At 66.4% G+C, this 18,371-nt stretch overlaps 3 protein-coding genes across 9 annotated transcripts; 1 reads left to right on the top strand and 2 right to left on the bottom strand.

The window, feature by feature from the left end:
• Positions 1–178: 178 nt before the first annotated feature.
• On the bottom strand, positions 179–2,939 carry GPS2 (G protein pathway suppressor 2). The gene is made up of 11 exons (XM_045985277.1): positions 2,805–2,939; positions 2,431–2,593; positions 1,970–2,079; positions 1,778–1,890; positions 1,563–1,642; positions 1,395–1,477; positions 1,032–1,185; positions 859–948; positions 681–760; positions 498–593; positions 179–355 (listed from the first exon to the last, which is right to left on the bottom strand). The coding sequence occupies exons 2-11, from the start codon at positions 2,522–2,524 to the stop codon at positions 272–274; spliced, it is 984 nt and encodes a 327-aa protein (XP_045841233.1). The 5' UTR covers positions 2,525–2,593; positions 2,805–2,939; the 3' UTR covers positions 179–271.
• A 109-nt stretch (positions 2,940–3,048) lies between these two features.
• NEURL4 (neuralized E3 ubiquitin protein ligase 4) lies at positions 3,049–14,017 on the bottom strand. 7 transcript variants are annotated; one of them, XM_045985264.1, is made up of 29 exons: positions 13,736–14,017; positions 12,543–12,987; positions 12,247–12,312; positions 11,815–12,113; positions 11,537–11,648; positions 11,365–11,453; positions 10,786–10,858; positions 10,409–10,673; positions 9,977–10,158; positions 9,576–9,661; positions 9,291–9,453; positions 8,996–9,194; positions 8,826–8,902; positions 8,623–8,701; positions 8,149–8,324; positions 7,930–8,061; positions 7,419–7,564; positions 7,108–7,332; positions 6,932–7,030; positions 6,680–6,841; positions 6,335–6,499; positions 5,665–5,823; positions 5,139–5,318; positions 4,970–5,057; positions 4,774–4,881; positions 4,469–4,613; positions 4,223–4,335; positions 3,981–4,146; positions 3,049–3,700 (listed from the first exon to the last, which is right to left on the bottom strand). In XM_045985264.1, exons 1-29 carry the CDS (start codon positions 14,015–14,017, stop codon positions 3,496–3,498), a joined length of 4,686 nt encoding a protein of 1,561 aa, XP_045841220.1. In that variant the 3' UTR covers positions 3,049–3,495. The 7 variants fall into 7 exon arrangements, with proteins under 7 accessions (XP_045841220.1, XP_045841221.1, XP_045841224.1 ...); XM_045985265.1 differs by having other exon boundaries at positions 8,155–8,324; XM_045985268.1 differs by having other exon boundaries at positions 11,815–12,014.
• Positions 14,018–14,382: 365 nt separating this feature from the next.
• LOC123929507 lies at positions 14,383–18,079 on the top strand. The gene is made up of 8 exons (XM_045985274.1): positions 14,383–15,232; positions 15,484–15,660; positions 16,026–16,133; positions 16,270–16,341; positions 16,540–16,628; positions 16,725–16,964; positions 17,379–17,624; positions 17,718–18,079. The coding sequence occupies exons 1-8, from the start codon at positions 14,877–14,879 to the stop codon at positions 17,924–17,926; spliced, it is 1,497 nt and encodes a 498-aa protein (XP_045841230.1). The 5' UTR covers positions 14,383–14,876; the 3' UTR covers positions 17,927–18,079.
• The last annotated feature ends 292 nt before the right edge of the window (positions 18,080–18,371 follow it).

Here is an 18,371-nt window from a genome sequence, read left to right as displayed (position 1 = left end):
TTCTTTGAATTAAATGGGTGTTTGCTGATCAGAACATAGAAGTGGGAAACCACAGGCACTGGGCACTGAACTTGGCGACTGAGTTCATCACCCACCCGCTGTCCTCCTGTGACCTGCCTGCTCCCCTCCCCCTCCGTACAGCCCTGGCCTGGGCAGGGAGGCAACACAGACGGCAGCGGGGGGTGGTGAGGTGGATTTTATTGGACTGGGACACACCAGGGACCCTCACCCGTAGCGGGGGCTGGGGGTCAGCAAGAAGCCAGTCTGAGGATCACTTGTGGTAGAATCGTGGGTTCTGGCCGTGCTGGATGAAGGGGAGCCGAGGGCCAGGCTGGCTGGTAGCTGCAAAGCCCGACTGGTGGTGGGGGAAGGGGGGCTCTGTCGGTGTGCGCCCCCCCCACCCAGGGAGAGGGAAAAGGAGGGGTGGGGGCGCCCCTCCTGCCCAGTCCTTTCCCTGGAAGCGCACGGCTTCGCTCAAGTGGGATTCCCGTCCTCACCTTTCCTGCCGGCTGCATCTGCACAGGGAGCTGGGGAGAGGCAAGGAGTCCCGGGGCTGGATGCAGAGCTTGGGGATGCATGGGGCGCAGGGAGGACTGCAGAGAAGAGAGTCAGGACCTGAGGCAGCCTGGGGCGCCCCTTGGCAGAGCGCTGCCCCTGACCTCCCAAGACGCCATACTCACAGAGTCCGAGAAACCGGTCTGCTGGTTGGCGTGTTCCATCTGCTTCTGTAAGGACAGGGCACCGCCAGGCTGGAGAAAGCCTAGGAGGGGAAGGGGGCGTGTGCGGCATGAGCAGAGCGCGGGAAAGGGAAGCGGGGTGGATGCTGGGGGCCAGGGCCAGGGCGCGGGGCAGCCTCACCTGTCTGGGTGGGCTGGAAGTGGCCATGCACTGCGTAGGGCTGGGGCTGCGGCTGAGACAGGTACTGCACTGCCGGGAACGCCGAAGGTGCTGAGGGAGGCAGGGGCACAGGCGGTCGGGCCTCCTTCCCGCGGCTGGGGGAGCTGGCTCCTCCCTCTCTTCCCACTACTCACCTCTGAGCTGCTGACTGGGGCTGTAGGCCGGCTGTGTGGGTCCGTAGTGCGGTGGGGCCTGAGCCGTCCCGTAGGCACCACCAGGGCTGCCCTGGAACTGACCGTGCTCTGGGGTCCCCGGGAAAGCCGCTGCAGAGCCCACGTAGTGCCGGGTCTGTGGAGGGAGGAGGAGCGCTGACCGCTGCAGGAAACTGCCCCAGAGCAGCGCCCCAAGCGCCCTGCGTGTGCCCCGCCTCCGCTATGTGGTGAAGCGCCACACAACGCTCCCGACTGGGCCGCAAGTTGCACGAAGGCGCCTGGGTCTGCGTGCAAGTAGCCGCGTGCAAGTAACCAGTGCGCGCCACACCCAGTCCTCCTCCTTACTGTCAGCACTTGGGGTCCGAACATCTGTTTGGCCCTGTCGGCCGCCATGAGGGTGCCTGGGCGGCTGTGTCCTCCAGGGCTCCCTAGACAGGGAGAGAGGCTTCGTGAGGAAGTGGGTGGCTGCAACCCCCCGGAGGGCGTGCTCTAACAGGGGTCTTCATTCCTCACCCTGCATGCTGAGGAGGTGCGTGCCTGTGTGAACCGTCAGGCTCTGCGGGTACGCGGCTGACGTCAGAGTGGTCAGGTCGCTGCGGTGAAAGGCGGGCAGGTCAGAATCAAGGACGAGGACGAGTGCCCCCTCTTCTGCCATTCCACACAGATCTGGTGTTACCCGAGCCTAGTTACACCCTGCTCTGATTTTATTTTTAGCTCTCCAGTCCCACCTCTGCTCTTTTCGCCTCCGTTTCTCCTCCTCGTGTAAAACTTTCTTGAGCTGCAGAAAGAGCTGGTGCTTCTCTTCCTGTAGGGCCAACAGCTTCTCCTGCAACTTCAGGATCTGCGGAGGAAGGGGAGAGGGGCTGGAGACAGGAGAACCAAAGGAGGAAAGAGCTGGGACAGATCGAGGCGCCGCTTACTTGTTCCTTGGTCTCCTCTAGTGACATTCGTTCCTCCATCTCCTTTTTCTTCCTCCTCTCCTGCTCTTCTTTCATCTTTTGTTCCATCATCTTGTCCACTTCTTCCTCCTCTGGAGAAGAGGCAGAACAGGAAGAAGGCAGGGTGGTTAGAGTCCCGGAATATCAGAGACCCAGCTCCTGCAAACCCGGTTATCACAGTGCCCTCTTTGCCCCCTCGGCAATGGCTCCTTCCGTCGGGAGGGGACGGGGAGGGAGGCTTTGTTCGGTGCTCTCCAAGGTCCTTCCCGACCCAAGGGTTCTGGACCTCAGACCCGGCCTCCAGCTCCCACCATCGGAGGGGCCGTCCCGTCCCACCTCTCCTCCGCGCGGCCGCGGCGCGCTGCTCCGCCCGTGGTGGGGGCCGTCCCCGGCGGAGCGCTGCCGCCCTGGGCCGTGTGTCCTCCCGCTCGGGCCCGGCTCACCCTGCCGCTTGCGCTCCCGCTCCATCATGATGTGCCGGTGCAACGCCCGGGCCATGGCGTTGGAAAGCTTGGGGCGCTCCAGGAGCGCCGGCATGGTGCTGTCGGGGGCGCGCGGGCCGGGGGCGCCCGGCTCTGTCACGAACTGCCAGACCTCGGACCGGGCCTGCCGGGACGCGCTTCGCTCAGGAGGGTCGCGCCAGGCGGGCCGAGGCGGAAGCTCGCCGCCGCCGCCCCGGGGGGGGGGGTGGTGTCACGCGCCCAGCGCCCGCTCCCCTCTCTCCCCCGGCCGACCCCGGGTGTCCCGCGTGCGCCGGCGGGCAGGGGGTCTCCGGCCTCGGCGCTACCCGCCCCCCGCCCCGCCGGCCCCTCCCTACCCGCCTTCGCTGCGCTTTCCCCGCGGCTCCTGCGCGCTTCGGCCGCGCGTCACTTCCGGCCACCGGGACGACTCCTTCCGGAGCAGGGGCTGCTGGCTGCCTCGCGGCTCGGGCGCAGGGAAGGGCGGAAGCGACCGCGACGGGTGCCGGGGGCGGCCAAACCCCGTCGGTGCGTCCGGCGCCCCCAGCTGGGCGGACCCGGGGCTCGGCTGGGGGCGGCGCGAGAGAGAGGCCGAGGCGCGCGCTCCGGGACGGCGTTTATTGGCTCCTTGGAACCCCGCGTCCGTAACAACTGTACAGAAGCCCACCTTCCCCGCGCCCGCCCTCCCCTCTCCGCCCGGCGGCCCGGGAAGCGGCGGCGGCTCCGGGGCGGGGCGCGGGGTCCGGGAGGAAGGCTCCTCGGGATTCACAGTAACAGGAACGAAAACGGAAATAAATTAAGTGACACGGGGGAGGGAGTCCAGGGAGTCGTGTTCCCCAAGTCAGTGCATGGGGGGCGCTGCCGGCCCCGAGCCCGGCGGGGGGCGTGCGCCCCGCACGCGGAGACGCGCTCCCCTTCCAGCGCGCGGCGGCCGGGCTCCAGCGGGCGGGCTCCGGGCGCGTCCGCCGGGGCAGGGTGCGGAGTTGGGCCGGCGGTACTCGGAGTCCGCGGGCCGGGGCCCCACTGTGCTTGTCGTCGAGAGGCCGGCCCTCACTCCACCCGCACCAGCAGGGCATACAGGAGCGTGGCGCCCTTCTCCTTGGTCACCCACTCGAGTTCGGCGGGGCTGAAGTGCGGGTCGGGAGGTTCTCGGAGGGCAGCTGAAGGGGGCCCGGGGGTGTAGGAGCCGGGGCGCACGCACACCTGGAACGCCACCTGGGCCTGGTGCGTCCGCTGGGACTTGGGGTCCCGGAATCTGTCGGGCAAGGAGCAGAGAGACGGCAGTGAGGAACTTGGGCTTCCTCCTCCCCCTGCGACCTGCAGAGCGGCTCCGTGCCTCGGGGTCACGCCCGCCTGCCACCGGTGGCCAGGCTCTGGCGCCATCTCCCCACCCGCCGACCCGCTGGGCCCCCTTCTCCAGGCCTCTGCTCAAAGCTTCTCCCGTAGTGCTAGTCACCTTCAAAGCTAACCGTTCTAGAGTGTCCCGGTGGGAAGGCGGAGGGCAAGCTGTGGAGACCCCACCCCCCTGTACTCACTGCACTTTGGATGCCAGGGTCTCGGCCCCAGCATACTGGAGGGAGGGGGAGAGCAGCACCGGAGGGGGCTGCTCCTCCCGCGGGGGCGCGCAGTTCTCCCCAGGCTCCTCAAACCCCACCCCGGGCTCGCCTTTCAAGGGCCGGCAGCTCAGGATGGAGGCGGTGCCTGTGGGGGAGCCAGGTCAGGAACACGCTTGGGGGCCCAGGCCCCGCCCGCCCTGCCTCTGCTGTTCCCCGGGTACCTGCTCCCAGCTCCCCTCGGTCCAGCACCCTCCGGACCGCTGCCACGTTGCTCCCGTGATACGCCATGTGCCACTTCTTGGTCAGCGTCCCAGCTTCCAGGCGTGGGTTCACCCTAGGACGAACCCAGGGGACACTGGACACAGGCAGCTGGCTCACGGACACCATCCTCTGTCCCACGGGAGCCTCCCTCATCACTGGGGGGGAACGAGTGCTAAGGGAGACACACAACCCTGGCCCGCAAGTACCTGAGGTTGAACCTGCACCAGCCGAAGGGCAGCGCGTACTCCCGGGGGGGCTCCCCGCGGCGCCTGTGAGCCTCGTCCCCTCGAAGCTTCCGGCAAGACTCACAGTAGCACAGGCTCCGCTTCGGAGGAGGGACGAAATAATCCTCTGTGGGAAAGCGAGAGGCAGTCGGCTGTGGCTCCCACCTCCGGTCTCCGGCACACAGCACCCACCCCCCCCAACCCCCGCCCGCCGGTCCCTCGGGCTCCTGACATGGCCCAGGCTGGCAGCAGGGAGTGCGGCGGGTTCTGGGGGACCGGGGACTCACCGGGAAGCAGCAGCAGTTCTTGGAAGCGGGAGCAGAGGGCGTGGTACTCGCAGCTCTTCAGAGGGCCGGTGGCGGGCAGAGGGCCCCAGCACACACTCTCCTTGATGCCTGAGAGGGCGGAAGGGGGCGGGGTCGCAGGAGCAGGGGCAGCGGGGGCAGCGGGGCCTTGCAATGGGGGATCTGGGGGCTGCCTCACCGTCCACCATGTCCGCCTTCTCCATGTCCCCCTGGGTGCCAGCACTCTTCCCACTGGTAGCTCCCGGCTCCGGACTCAAAATTGTCACCTGCAGGAGAGGCGTGAGGAGGGAGACCCAGCCCCCCCACACGCCCCGGCGCCACCTGCACCCCACCGGCAGCCTGCTCACCTGCTCGCACTGCCCGTAGAGGTCCACGAGCGCGTGGCAGGGCTGGGGCACGTCTGGCACAGCCACGCCCTGGTCCATCCCGTTCACGTGCAGGTGCAGCCCTCCAGAGCCATCCAGCCGCAGGCCCAGGACAGTGCCTTCAGGACACGTGTCCAGGTTGGGCCCGAACTTCTCACAGATCTGGGGGGAGAGACCTACTGTCTTCCCAGAGCTCAGACCACAGGCAGCGGCCACCCCTGGACTCCGCTCCACTCACAGCTGCCGGCGCCTGGGCCTTGCCTCCACGCTCGCCCCCTGCCCAGGCTCTATCCCCGTCAACCGCCAGCCCCCCATGACCACACTCCCAATGGCAAGGACGTAGGCGGCCCTGACAAGCCTGAGTCTAGATGATGACATGCTCTTGCTTACCCACTAGAGGGTCTCCCCACACAGCGCCCCCAATAGCTGTGAGCCCCGTCCACCAGGGCTGGGTGCCCCTCCACTCCCTTTGGGCCCGCCCTGGCCCCTCCCGCCACCTCCCAGCCACCTTGAGACCGTTGTGGAAGATGCCACGGCCCCGTAGCAGCCAGGCCGCCCGCTTGAGGCCACAGGCTGACGCGGGGAAGTTGAGCCTCTCGGGTGGGCACGTGATCACGCCCAGGACCAGCGACGATGTCCACTGTCGGTTCAGGGAGTCTATCCGCACCTGGGGGACAAGGCGACTACTACTCCCCAGTCACGGCCCCCTGCGAAGAGGCCACCCGGTGGCGCCGGGCTCCCCACCCCGGGAAGTGGGAGGTGCTGCCCCTTCTGAGGCCGGAGGGACTGCAAACTACAGATTCACGGGTTTCCTTCCCTGGGTCAGCCCTGGTGCTGTCGCCCGGGCAAGGGTGCCTGTCCCCAGGGGCTGCCTTCAGCGAGCTAACTAAATCCTTTCGTCGGTAGCAGAAAGGCCCCCTCCTCGGGCAAGCCCTACCCGGCATGCCTGTGCAGGGCCGCGCATCTTTCTCGGGACTCCCCCAGTCCCTCGCTACTGCTCCCCTCACCAGTCACAGGGAAGGGGGGGCTTCCTGAGAATCGATCTACAGATCCCACCGCGGGGTATGGACCAAAGCCCCCGAAGCTCCTCTGGGGGGTTTGCCTCCACTCTGTCCTCAAATGGGGGGGTTTTCTCCAGGAGGGCTGGTCCCCAGGGACCCTGAGCAAGAGGAGCCCACCTGGACCAGCAGCTGGGGCACCAGGGGCTGGCCGATGACGACGATGCCCTGGTTGTAGCTGGCCACCCGCGTGGCCGTGCGGTTCCCGTTGGACAGGAGGATGTTCTTCCCGTGGTTTTCCAGGAACTCGAGGGCCATGGGCATGACGGCCACTTGATTCTGGCCCTGGTGCGGAGGAGAGACGGCGCTGCCAGGGCCACCCATGCCAGGCCCAAGTCAACCCCCCCCCACCCCGAGGCATTTACACAGGGCTTGGGTCTATGCCTCTGCCCACCAGGGCGGAATCAGAGAACCCCAGAGCACCCTGGTGTCCCCCGGCCCCGTGTGCCCCCCGCGGCCTCTCACCCGCAGGCCGTGCTCCTCCCCGTCGTCGTCCTCCTCGCCCTCGCTGCCGGTGTCCGAACTGGGAGAAGGCGGCTGGGTGCCCTCTGGCTCCTCCGGCCTCGTGGAGCTGACGACGGACACACTCCGTACTGGCCCGTAGAGATCCAGCACGGCCCACACGTTCTGGGGGCACGCGTGCGACACGGGAGTCAGACCCCCGTGGGGGGGGGCCTCAAGCCCGCTCCGCAAACCCAAGGGACAGCTCGGACCGACCTTGGCGATGCCGGTGGCCGCGGGCCCCATGTCCTCTCCATCCACCAGGATGTGCATCGTGTCGTCGGCGCCCCGACGGATGCCCACGCGGCTCCCCACCTGCGACCCAGAGAGGATGAGCCCAGAGGCTCGGCCCACAGCTCCCCGACACCCCCGCCCCCGCCCGGGAGCCTCACCCCCAGCCTTTCGAGGTTCCGGCCATAGTTCATCCTCTGGAGCTGCCCGTCGCGCCTCACTTCACAGCTGGTCACCATCCAGGTGGTCTTCGTCCGCAGCTCAGGCAGCGAGGGAGGCAGCCCCGGGCCGCCGGCCGCGCCAGGCCCCGTCTCCCCGGGTGCTAGGGTGGTCAGCCCGAGGCGGAGGGAGCCCGCCCACTTCTCGTCCAGCTCCTCCACCTTCACCTGACGGACAGAGAGCACGGCGGCTGCCACGGGCGCAGGCGCGGGCAGCAGCAGCCTGGCCCCGCGGCAGCGAGCCCACCACCCACCTCGAAGACCTCCTCCGTCTTGAGCTCCTTGGTGCTAAAGACCAGGCCGTGAGCGTAGCCGGCCGCGCGCACCGCCCTCGTGCCGTCCTCCTCCAGAGTGACGTTCTTGCCGCAAGAGCTGTGGAAGCGGTGAGCCACGCCGGCCACTGCGGAGAGACGGGACCCCCGGAAGGGGCAGCATGGGGGCCGCAGGCTCCGGAAAGGACCGGGCGCAGAGCTTTCAGGTGAAACAGGAAGTTGCCCTAAAGGCCCCCTTGGCTGTCGCTTTTTGGATGCCTCCCCCTGCAGGCGACCCGTTTCCAAAGCAGACGGGCCCCACTGTTGCGCGGGGGGGTGGGGGGGTTGCCCAGTCCACGCTCCAGCCGGAACCGCCTTCCCCACTCCCTGGGGGCTTTCCACCCTGCCTCCCTCCCTGCCCTTGTTCCCTGCCCAGTCTGTAGCTGCCGGCCGCCCCCCTCCACCCCTGCCGGGGAAGCAGAGCCCGCCCGCCTGCCCTCCCCGTCAGCTGAACCTGGGGAGTGCAGGGGGAAGGACTTCTCGGTGGCGGTGTTGCTGGTCGCCAGGCTGTTGTCCATGGGGCCAGTGGCGTTGGTGATGGACACCTGGACACACTGGCCATAGAGATCCACCACCGCGTACACGTCTGGGTAGAGGAGGAAGGGGTCAGGGGCCGGACGGCCCGGGCGGGGCCGGCAGGAGGCTGGCAGGCCGAGTGCCACCGAGCAGTCACCTTTACCCGGGGGCAAGCCTGAGCAGGCGGCGCCCTGGTCCTGGCCGTTGATGAAGTAGTGCAGGTCGCCCTTGGCCGTGCGCATCATGCCGATGCGCGCGCCCGTGCCCAGCGCGTCCAAGTCGCAGCCGTAGTTGTTGCGCATGGTGTTCCCGTCCTGCATGATGGCTGTGCCGCTGTGGGGCGACATGCACGAGCCGCTGAGCGCCCCACTCCGGGCCTTGGACTGGGACCTCAGCCTGGTGGAGACCCAGTGCTGCGTCCCAGCCCTCTGGGATCCCCCCTAGAGAAGGCCTGGCGGGGCGGCTGGAGTGCGTGTGCGGAGGCGGGAGGGCTGGCCAGCGGCAAAGGGCAGGGGCAGCCACCCCCACAGGCGTCCTCGTCCACGGCCACCACAGGCCCCAGGCCTGTCCCCCTGCATCCTTGCCGGTGCCACCCAGCCTGCCCGGCCGCCCCCGAGCCAGGGAGCCGAACCTCAGCATCCAGGTGTCATAGTCGATGTCCGTCATGGTGTTGGGGAACTCGAGGTCCTCAGGCCGAATAGCAGTCACCCCTAGGAGGCGGCCGGCGGTGGTCAGAGCCAAGCCCCCTGCAACAGGCAGCCCGCACCACTCCGGCACACACGCGTGCACACACACACACGCGTGCACACACACACACACGCACGCGCCCCTCACCAGCCTCAATGGAGCCTGACCAGCGGTCCACCATCTTCTGAATGACAATCTCAAACAACTCTCCGTCCCGTAGGGCCCTGCCGGGGACACGGTGGCCATCAGACGGGCCCCGCACGGGTGGCCGAGGCCGGGCAGCGGGAGGCGGGGGCTGAGCCAGCGCCGACACTGACCGGTTGGAGATGACGATGGCGTCATTGAACTCGCTGCGGCAGTTGTGGCGGAGCGCCGTGCGGCCCCCGTTGGTGATGACGGCGTTACTGCCGTGCAGCTGGTGGAAACGCAGGTCGGAGCCCCCGGCGCCTGACGACGGGGAGCTGGGGGACACCTGGTTGTTCCCTTCGGGGAGAGGCTCAGGCACAGGGGGCACCTCTGGGAGAGGGGACGGAGCACGTGAGGTTACAGTGGTCTCCGAGGCCCCCTGAGGCACCCCCCAACTCTGGCCCCGGCCCCGGCCCCGGCCCTCACCCACGTCGTCCACAATGGTGGCCTGGGCCGCCTGGCCGTACAGGTCCACGACAGCGTAGACGCCTGGGGGCACGTTCCAGGCCGCAGGGCCCTGAGTCATCCCGTTGACAAAGAAGTGCAGAGTCCCGTCCTCCCGCCGCACCACGCCCACCGTGTCCCCTGCCTTGGAAGAAGGGGGGCTGGAGTGAGGAGTCAGGCAGAGTTCCCAGGGGGGCTCGTCCGAAGGCAGCCCTGCCTGCCCCACTCCCTGCGCGCCGCACCCTGGCGGTGCCCCCACTCTCCCACCTTGAGGCGGTCCAGGTTGTGCCCGTATTCGTCTAAGATAGTCGTCCCGTTGTGCATCACCCCGTTCCCGGTCATCATCCACGTCCCTAGGGGGACAGGGAGTGGCAGAGGACATGAGCGGGAACCAGGGCTCCGCTCCGCTGCTCGGCAGTCCCCGTGTCCCTCCCCAAGGCCGCTGGTCCAGCCTGCCCTGTGCGACGGTCAGCTCTCTTCCCAGGGCCGGGCAAGAAAACTGCATGTCCCCGCACCCCACAGGCCCGGTCCACACGGTGGCGCTCCGCCCCTGAAGCAGTGGCACCAGTGGGACCAGGAAAGACCCAACTGGGGACCCAGTGTCAGGGCTCTGGGAGCAGCTCCCTCGCTGGGACCCTCTCCTGGCCCTGCCCTGCCTGGGAGCTCACCGGAGCGCAGGTTGGTCATGGTGGAGGGCAGCTGGAGGTAGGCGGGGTTGTGGGTGGTGACCCCAATCTCGATGGAGCCGGCCCACTTGTCCACCATCTTGTCGATGCGCACCTGGAACACCTCTCCATCCCGCAGGGCCCGACTGCTCAGCACCACGCCATGGTTGAAGTCATCGGTGGCACTGAGGACAGCGAACAGGGACTCAGGCGTGAACCCGTGCTCCAAGCACGCCCAAGCTTAGCACAGGGATGCCTGCCTGACGCCCACTGCTCCAAGTCAACCAGAGAAACTCTGCTCTCCACGAGGCTCCCCGCTCACCCATCCCAAGCTCCCCAGGTCAGAATCCCTCTGCCTCCTGCTTCTCCACCCCCCCGCCCCCTAATCCCATCAGAGCCCCTTCTGCAGGCTTCTCCCCACCCCGTGGGCCATACTGGGGCCTCAGGGCAGTGCGTCCCTCGTGGGTGATAGCTGCCTTCTGCCCGCAGTTGGGGTGGAAAAGCAGGCGCTCGGGCTCAGCCTGGGCGGCGGGGGCGGCGCGGCGGAGGGCCCCCTCCGGAGACAGTGCCCGCAGGATGGCATTGTTCCGGCGCAGGCGGTCACTGTGGTTGTTATTATGGACGATGGTCACCTTCACGGCCATCCCGTACAAGTCCACCACACCGTACACCACAGGGGGCGTCAGTGGGGTAGCCACGCCTGGGTGGGGGGAATGTGGGGGGACCAGCATCAAAGAGAGGCAGAACGAGGAGGTCCGGAGTCCCCGCCCTCAAATGCCGGGGCCGGTGGCCCGCTCTGAGCGTCCCCTCACCCTGGTCGATGCCGTTAATGAAGAAGTGTAGGGCAGAGTTGGACTTCCTCGTGAGGCCAATGTGGTCACCTTCCTAGCCAGAGCAGAAAAACAACAGTCTTGAATCATTTCCCCCTTCAGGCTTGTCCTCCCGCCCAGGCCACAGGGGAACGGCTGCAAAGATGCCAGAGTCCGAGGCCCCCAGGACGCTCCCAGTGCTCCGCCACCTTATAAATAAACGCTCTGCCACCTTATAAATAAACGTCACCTTGCCCATGCCTCCAAGCAGTTTACAAAACGCTAACGGGCTCAGCTGACACATTAGAAGAAAAAGGGAAAAAAATACTCCCTACCAGCTTCTGACCTCGAGCTTTTCACCTTGGGTCACTGCCCCACAGCCACACGGTGAGAATGACCCCCCAACCCCCGCGATCTGCAAGCCTAACCATCAGACAACCCCACCTGCTCAGAAAGAAACTTCAGGCGAGAGGGCAGAGGCCTTGCTCTAGGCCGCAGCAGAGACCGTGGGGCCTGGGCAGGGAAGTGGGGGATGGGGCGGCCCCAGAGAGGGGCCCCCATGCTGCACCCTGCCCCCCTCACCTGCAGCTCGTCCAGACTGAACTCACAGTACTCCCGGCGAGTGCCCTTGCCGTTGGTCAGAATCCCACAGCCGCTCATCATGATGGTGCCTAGAGAAAGGGGGGACAGCCCAGCTGGAGCCCTGGCGGCCCTCGCCCGAGGAAGGGGCCTCCGCCTTGCCGGGGGCTGGTACCTGACTGCAGGTTGGTCATGGTGGCCGGGTACTCCAGGTTGTTGGGGTTGTGGGTGGTGACACCGATCTCAATGGAGCCCGACCACTTGTCTACGAGCTTGTCGATGCGGATCTTGGGGGCAGTGACAGCAGGAGGGGGGAGACATGGCGGGTAAATGCTGAGAAGGGACCCTCAGCTGTTCTCTGCACCCACCCCCTCCCCCGCCACTGTCAAGGATCGAGCCCATCTTTGGGTCCTGGAGGTTGGGGTGCCAGCCAGCGCCCGGGAGCTCGCACACCTCGAACATCTCGTTGTCCCGCAGGGGACGGTTGGTCATGACCACGCCGTTGTTGAACTCATCCAGGGGCCGGCGGCGCTCGGCGGTCTTATTGTTGTTGCTCAGTTTGATGAGCGTCCCGCACTTCTCGTGAAAGAGCAGGGCATCGTTGGAAGTGAGGACGGGCGAGGTGGCGGCACCGCCAGACCCCAGTCCTTCCCCTGCAGGAGGGGAGCTCAGGTTCACATTTAGGAGCCCCCCGTTGTAGGCAGACAGGATGGCGTTGCCCACCACCTCGGAGAGCTCCATGCTGGAAAAGTCTGCGGCAGTGGGATGGGGGGGGAGCTGGAATGAGGCGGCTACCTCCTCAGGCCACTCTCCCCCTAGCCTTCTCCTGAGGCCCCTCCCCTCACCTGCCCGCTCCCCTGCCCGAAGCCTCCCAGAAGCCCTCACCATTATGCGACTCAAGGCTGTTAGGAAACGTCTCCGGCCGGGCCTGCGCTGGGGACACCATGAAGGCTGGGGACCAGGTGGGATGGGAGGGGAATAAGGGTTCAGCCCCCGCTGCAGGGCCCACAGCCAGGAGACCCCCCTCCTCTCTCTAGCCCCTGCTTTCCCCTTCAACAGACTGGGGGGGGGGGGAGTTTGAGTGACCCTGCTCACACCCAGCCTCGTCTGTCACTTTGTCTCTCCCGTTCCTTCAGCCACTCTCTCTGCCCCACCCCTCCACCACTGCCCCGTGTTCTCACCTTCATCCCCAGAGGTCCCTTGTTCCGTCAAGGCAGAATCTTCCGGGGGCGCGGAGGGCTCGAGGGGAGGTGTGGGGATGGGAGTAGGGGGGCTGAAACCTGGCTCAGGGGGCAGCACGGTGATCTGGGTGCACTTGCCATAAAGATCCACGACGGCCCAGACACGAGCGGGAAGGCCCGTGGCGGCCACCCCGCAATCCCGCCCGTTAACCCAGAGCCGCAGCTCCCCGGCAGCTGTGCGCTCCACGCCCACACGGTCCCCTTCCCCAAGCTGGTCCAGGTCCTGCCCATACTCCTCCAGCACAGAACGTCCGTCCCTCAACACCGAGCAGCCTGACACCACCCATGAGCCCCCCTTCAGCCCCGTGGCGCTGCTCGGGAAGTCCAGCACGCTGGGGTCCAGTGCCGTCACCCCGATCTCGATGGAGCCACTCCAGGAGTTGACCTGTGATAAGGGCGGAGGACGGAGGCTCAGGATGGGCCCCCATGGGTCCCCCACCACTAGGAACCCACATGTCCCAGACCACCGTGTCCCCCTCTTCCCACATCTCCCAGCAACTCACTGGCTTTTCTCTCTGGGGACCTGAAGCAGTGGTCTCCCTGGCTCCTCCGCCACCGGGTTCCCAGCTCTCCACGCCCACACTCCCTGCTCTGGGGTCCCATTCCACCTCCCTCCACCGAGTCTCTCCTAGGCTCCGCTGCACTCACAGTCCACCTCTCCCCGGATCCCACCTCGGCGCACCTGGCCTCTTCACCAAATCACACACAGCGCGCACACCTCCCTCTCCCCACGTCTCTCTTCACCCATCCTTCCGCGGGAGCGTATCTGCCAGTGGTGGGTCCTTCCCTGCTTCTCCCCTTCCTTCCCATCACGTCCCTGACATCCCTCCATCCTCCACCTCCCTGGACAATCCCGGGAGATCTGGTCCCTAACCGCTCCTGGGGACGAAGCCCGGCGTCCCTGCCCTGCCCCCTGGGTCTTGAGGAAACGCCAGCTCTCCTCGTCCCTTTCCCCATCAGAGCGAACGTTTCTGCTCCGTGCTCCCCTCCCGCCCGTCGCCCGGTGCCCCGCAGGTCGGTGCCCTCTCGGCAGCCGGCGATGCGAGCCAGCCTGGCTGTCCGGCCCCGTGTCTGCCGCTCGCCCCCTCCCACCAGCCTCCACCTATCTCGGTTCCGCCGGCCCGGCTCCGCACCTTGCGGTCGATGCGGACGGTGAAGACGCGTCCATCGCGCAAGGGCTCCCGGCTCAACACCAGCCCGTGGTTAAACTCCTGGCCCGGCTGCTGCCGCCGCGCGGTACGCCCACAGGCCGACAGGCTCACCAGGCGCCCAGTGCGCGGGTGCAGCTCCCCGCCGCTGCCCAGACCCCCTCCGGACCCCGGCCCTGCGCCGCTCCCGCCGGGGGCCCCACCCCCACCCGGCCCCGGCCCGGGGCCTCCCCCAGAGCCCCCACTCCCACCCGACCCCGCCGCCATTGCCGCTGACACCGGGGCCGCGCGACAGCCGCGCTTGGCGGCACCGTGGCAACCGCGGTGCACAGACACCCGGAGGGAACAGGACTCGGGGCTGGGGCCGGGTATGCTTTACGGCACTGCCGGGCGACGGCGCATCCCGGGCTGGGGAATTAATGACCACCACGGTGGGAACGGAAGGACGACGGGGTCGGGCGGGCTTGCTTTACGGTACGGCGAGGTGACGGAGTGGGCCCGACAGCCTTGCAGACGGGGCAGGGAGCTTTTGCGACAGCGGTAGAAACGGCGGCCGTAGCCGTCTTTACGACGGCAGGGGGTGCTGCCCCCCTTCAGCTTTGCGACAGCGGCCCCGCCGGCCCCGCCCTCGCCGAGGCCGGCGACTCCTTGAAATAGTCGCTTTCCGGCGAGGGGAGAGCCGGCGTCCCCTCCGCTGCGCCTTCCGCAGGCGGGCGCGCGGCGTCCGTGGGATTCGGAGAAGGGGCCCCGTAGCTTTACGCCTGAAAACCTCGGCCCCGCCCACCCCGAGAGCGCATGTTTCGCGACAGTGTCGCCACACCTCCACTTGGCATCGCCCCTCCCGTGAGAGGCAAAGCGGGCTGACCTGGGGGGTTACAAGGGCCCGCGGCATTTCTAAGGAAGCCCACCTTGAACTTCCATCCAGCCAAACCCTTAAGGCGTAAGGCCGTGGACAGAGTCCAGCGAAACCCTGGCCGGCGGCCTCCGGCGACGGCTGACGGTCGACCCCAAACCCCAGCTCTGAGCGAGCTCCCGGCCCGACCCCGAGCTCGCGCGGAGGTGGGAGGGCTGTGACGTCACAGCCAGGCTCTCGGCCCCGGACAAGGACCCTGATTGTGATTGGATAATGCGGATGAAGGCGGTGATGGGGAAGAAGGGCGGGAACAAATCCCAGAGACAAAGAAAGAAGGCCTTTGGGTGGGACACAAAGGGCGGGGCCCCGGCCCGAGGTCCCTCTATAAAGCTTGATTCCGGGGCCGCGGCTTTAGGCAGCAGAGCGGGAGGACACCCGGGCCTCGGGCCGACGGTCCCCAGCCCGCCGCGGTGGGGGCGGGGCTGCGGGGCCGCGGGGCGGGGCCAAGTGGAACCGGGAGGCGGGGCGGGGCCGCTGAGAGCGGCCCCCGGGTGGGGCCATGGAGAGGCGGGAGGCTCTGGGGGCTGCTGGCGGCCCCCGCGGGGAATCCCCGGGAGCGGCACCCACGGGTATGCCAGAAGGAATCGGAGCGGCCGACGCCGGGCCGCCGTCCGGCGTGGTCCCGTCTCACGGTTCTGGGCCCTCCCCGCACTCCGGGGGAATCGTAACTTGTGTCCTGGTTCTAGCCCGCCCACCGTGGCGGGGGCGGGGTAGCTGTCCTCGATTCGGGGCCCAAGCGGCACCCGGCGGAGGTTGCGGGCCTCAGCGCCGGGTCCGGGACACACCCTGACGGATTACATGTCCCCTTCCCTGAAGCCAGTGTGTGCGGGACCTGCAGCCCCAGGTCTGGGGGCTCTGGGGTGTACAGCCGGGAATGCAGCCCATCGCACTCCGGGTCAACCTGCTTGAACCTCCACAAACCTTGTGAGGACTGGCCCTGCAGCGTCCTAAAGACCGGCACCACCATCCTGATGCAGAAATCCCTCAGCGCTGAGAAGTACGGAATCCAGCGCGGCCGGCTCCCGGCGCCCAGCCCCGAGGAAGGGGTGCCGGACACTGGCGGGGGCGGAGCTGGGGGAGGGGGTGGAGTCCCGAGAACCTGGAAGCCGGGGCGGTCGAGGGCCATTGAGTGGGAAACCCGAGGTCCCGGGCCTTGGCGGAGAGCAGCGGGTGCCGGGCCCACGCTGGCTACACAGTGCGTGCGAATCATTAGGTGTAATCCCGATCCCCAGGCTCCTCTGTCTCTGACACGAGAGGGTACAAGGAAAAGGTTTTGAATGACTAAAGGAATGTGCGAGGGCTGTAAGGAGGAGGTCGCCGGGAGGTTTCCTCCCCGTTTCTTGTGTCCTTCCCCTACTTCAGGAAAAAGTTCCAGCGGTGGGATGAAATGAACATCCTGGCCACCTACCACCCCGCTGACAAGGATTATGGGTTTATGAAAGTGGATGAGCCCAGCACCCCCTACCACAAGTGCGAAGCCAGCAGCCCAAGCCTTCAAGCCCAGACCCTTTCCTATTCAAAGGGGGATTGGGGAGGCAGAGAGGTCTCCGGGAATGGATACGGCCTGGTGCCCCGCCTCTCAGCCCGGCTCCCTCACTCCGCGCAGGCTGCAGGACAGCGATGAGGACCTGCCTGGGGCGTTCTCTCACACAGTGACTCCCCAGGCGCTGGCAGAAAGGTGAGAGGCCCACCGGAGATCAGTAGAGATGTGGGGCCTCTTCCTTCCTCCACCCCTGGGGTCAGAGCCCCCTCTGCTTTTTGGCCATCAGAATGGGAGGCATTTCAATTCCTATCAGGACTGACCAAGGCCAAGGTGGGAGAGAGCCAGCCAGGAGGCCCCATCTACCACCTGCCCCCCTTGTCCTCTCCCCTTCAGGTTTGCAACAATGGACAATTTCTACCCCAAGGTCCTGCGGTACCATAATAACAGAAGCTCAGAGTCTTCAGACATCTTTTCCAAGACACGTGAGATGAGGGGTGGGGGCTGAGTGGAAAGGGGAGGCAGAGTGAACCCTCAGCGGGAGCCTGGTGGGAAAGCCCAGCTCTTACCATGGCCCACAGACTCCAGTGATTTTGACAAGCACCGAAAGTCACACTATGATGAGGGAAAGTTCCTCAAGGCTCAGAAAAGCCTTCCCTTCAGTAAGAACAAGCCCTGCCATGGGGCTAGCTCCAGTCTGGGCAGCGGCGGTCGGATCATGGAGCCCAGGCCTGTGGAGAGAGGCTGGATGGGAGGACTGACCGGAGAAGTCCAAGATGAGATTTGCCTGGTGACCAGGAACCACATCCCAGAAGTCAAGGGTTAGCCATGGGCCTTGAGAGGGAGGTGATGGGAGGCAAGCCCAGGGAAGACAGAAAGCAGCTGGGGGCGCCTGGGTGGCTCAGTGAGTTAAAACCTCTGCCTTCAGCTCAGGTCACGGTCTCAGGGTCCTGGGATCCAGCCCCACATCGGGCTCTCTGCTCGGCAGGGAGCCTGCTTCCTTTCCTCTCTCTCTGCCTGCCTCTCTGCCTACTTGTGATCTTTGTCAAACAAATAAATAAAATCTTAAAAAAAAAAAAAAAAAAAAGAAAGCAGCTGGGGTGGGGTCCTCAGCACGATCCTCAGGAAACCTGAGAAAGGCGTGGGGGATGGAGAGGTCACTGGGGTTTCCTAACGTGGGAGGAGGGCACAGAATGGAGATGAGAACCCGGGGCCTGAGCTTCTCCCCTGTGCAGGGGGGGCTCTTATGGACACCTGTGGATCCCTGGATGCCCCAGGCAGCCGGAAGACTCAGCACGATTGGGATGACTCTTCAGATCCCCCTGCCTTCAGCAATCCGTCCCTACCTTCAGCCACCGTCGTGTGGGACCAGGACATAGATCCACAGCGCAAGGAGTATTTTAGCAAGGGAAGGTACCTCAGATGCTCTCCCCACCCAGAGCTTGAGGAGGACACAGAAGACGAGCCTGAGCAGCGGGACAGTGAGAGCTGGGCGGGGTCAGCCCGGGGCAGGGGGTGCTGACAACCAACGGACTTGAGGGGTGCCCCAACCTTGACCCCCCTGATCCTGCCAGGCTCCGCAGATTTTAACTGGGTGATTGAGAGTCCCACAGTCACTGAGGTCCGTCTGCTGGAGCACACAGGAAGCCCCATTCAGGATCCCCGGGCCTCCGAAGAATCCCCGGCAGGGACATCGCAGCCTGGTGAGGGCACCGGGCCACAAAGCCTGGCTCTTGGCCGGCTCCCATCCCCCCCAACCGCCCTTCTTTCCATAGCGGGGTAGATGGCAACAGATGCCAAGAGCGGCCTCAGGCATCCTGGTGTGCAAGGCCCAAGCTGTACGAGGAACCGGGGAGGCTCAGAAGGGACGGGGACCCCCTCTAGCTTGGGACTACCCACTGCCCCCACACCACCTCCCTGACTCCTCTCTGCCGCTCACCGCATTGCAGGGGCTGCCCTGTCCTCCGAAGACAGAGCAGAGTCAGGCTGGTGTCAGTGGGTGATATCCAAAGGGCTCGACTGGCGAAGCCCAGAAAGCTTGGAGAAGGAACTTGGAAGCAGCCCACACTCTCCACACCAAAACCAGTGCAGATGTGAGCCCGGGCAGGGGCGAGGGGCTGCCTGCGCTGGGCAGGGAGGGAGAAGGCCTGAGTGGGTAGCTTCTAGGAAGTTCCAGGGGTCAAGGGCCAGATCTCCCACGTGTTACAAGACAGCCAGTGACCCGTTCC

Source organism: Meles meles, chromosome 18 (assembly GCF_922984935.1).
Source record: "Meles meles chromosome 18, mMelMel3.1 paternal haplotype, whole genome shotgun sequence".
NCBI lineage: Eukaryota > Metazoa > Chordata > Mammalia > Carnivora > Mustelidae > Meles > Meles meles.
Note: the sequence above shows the minus strand (reverse complement) of the source record. Positions and strands in the feature narration are given on the sequence as shown.

Coding starts and splice junctions, on each gene's coding strand:
- GPS2 (XM_045985277.1), bottom strand. CDS start 2,524: ATGCCGGCGCTCCTGGAGCGCCCCAAGCTTTCCAACGCCATGGCCCGG. Junction 1,478..1,562: donor GCACCTCCTCAGCATGCAGG/GTGAGGAATGAA, acceptor CTCCCTGTCTAG/GGAGCCCTGGAGGACACAGC. Junction 594..680: donor AGACCGGTTTCTCGGACTCT/GTGAGTATGGCG, acceptor TCTTCTCTGCAG/TCCTCCCTGCGCCCCATGCA.
- LOC123929507 (XM_045985274.1), top strand. CDS start 14,877: ATGCGGATGAAGGCGGTGATGGGGAAGAAGGGCGGGAACAAATCCCAG. Junction 15,661..16,025: donor AAATCCCTCAGCGCTGAGAA/GTACGGAATCCA, acceptor CCCCTACTTCAG/GAAAAAGTTCCAGCGGTGGG. Junction 17,625..17,717: donor CGAGCCTGAGCAGCGGGACA/GTGAGAGCTGGG, acceptor TGATCCTGCCAG/GCTCCGCAGATTTTAACTGG.
- NEURL4 (XM_045985264.1), bottom strand. CDS start 14,017: ATGGCGGCGGGGTCGGGTGGGAGTGGGGGCTCTGGGGGAGGCCCCGGG. Junction 9,662..9,976: donor CATGACCAACCTGCGCTCCG/GTGAGCTCCCAG, acceptor CTGTCCCCCTAG/GGACGTGGATGATGACCGGG. Junction 5,824..6,334: donor TGCCCCAGCTGCTGGTCCAG/GTGGGCTCCTCT, acceptor CTTGTCCCCCAG/GTGCGGATAGACTCCCTGAA.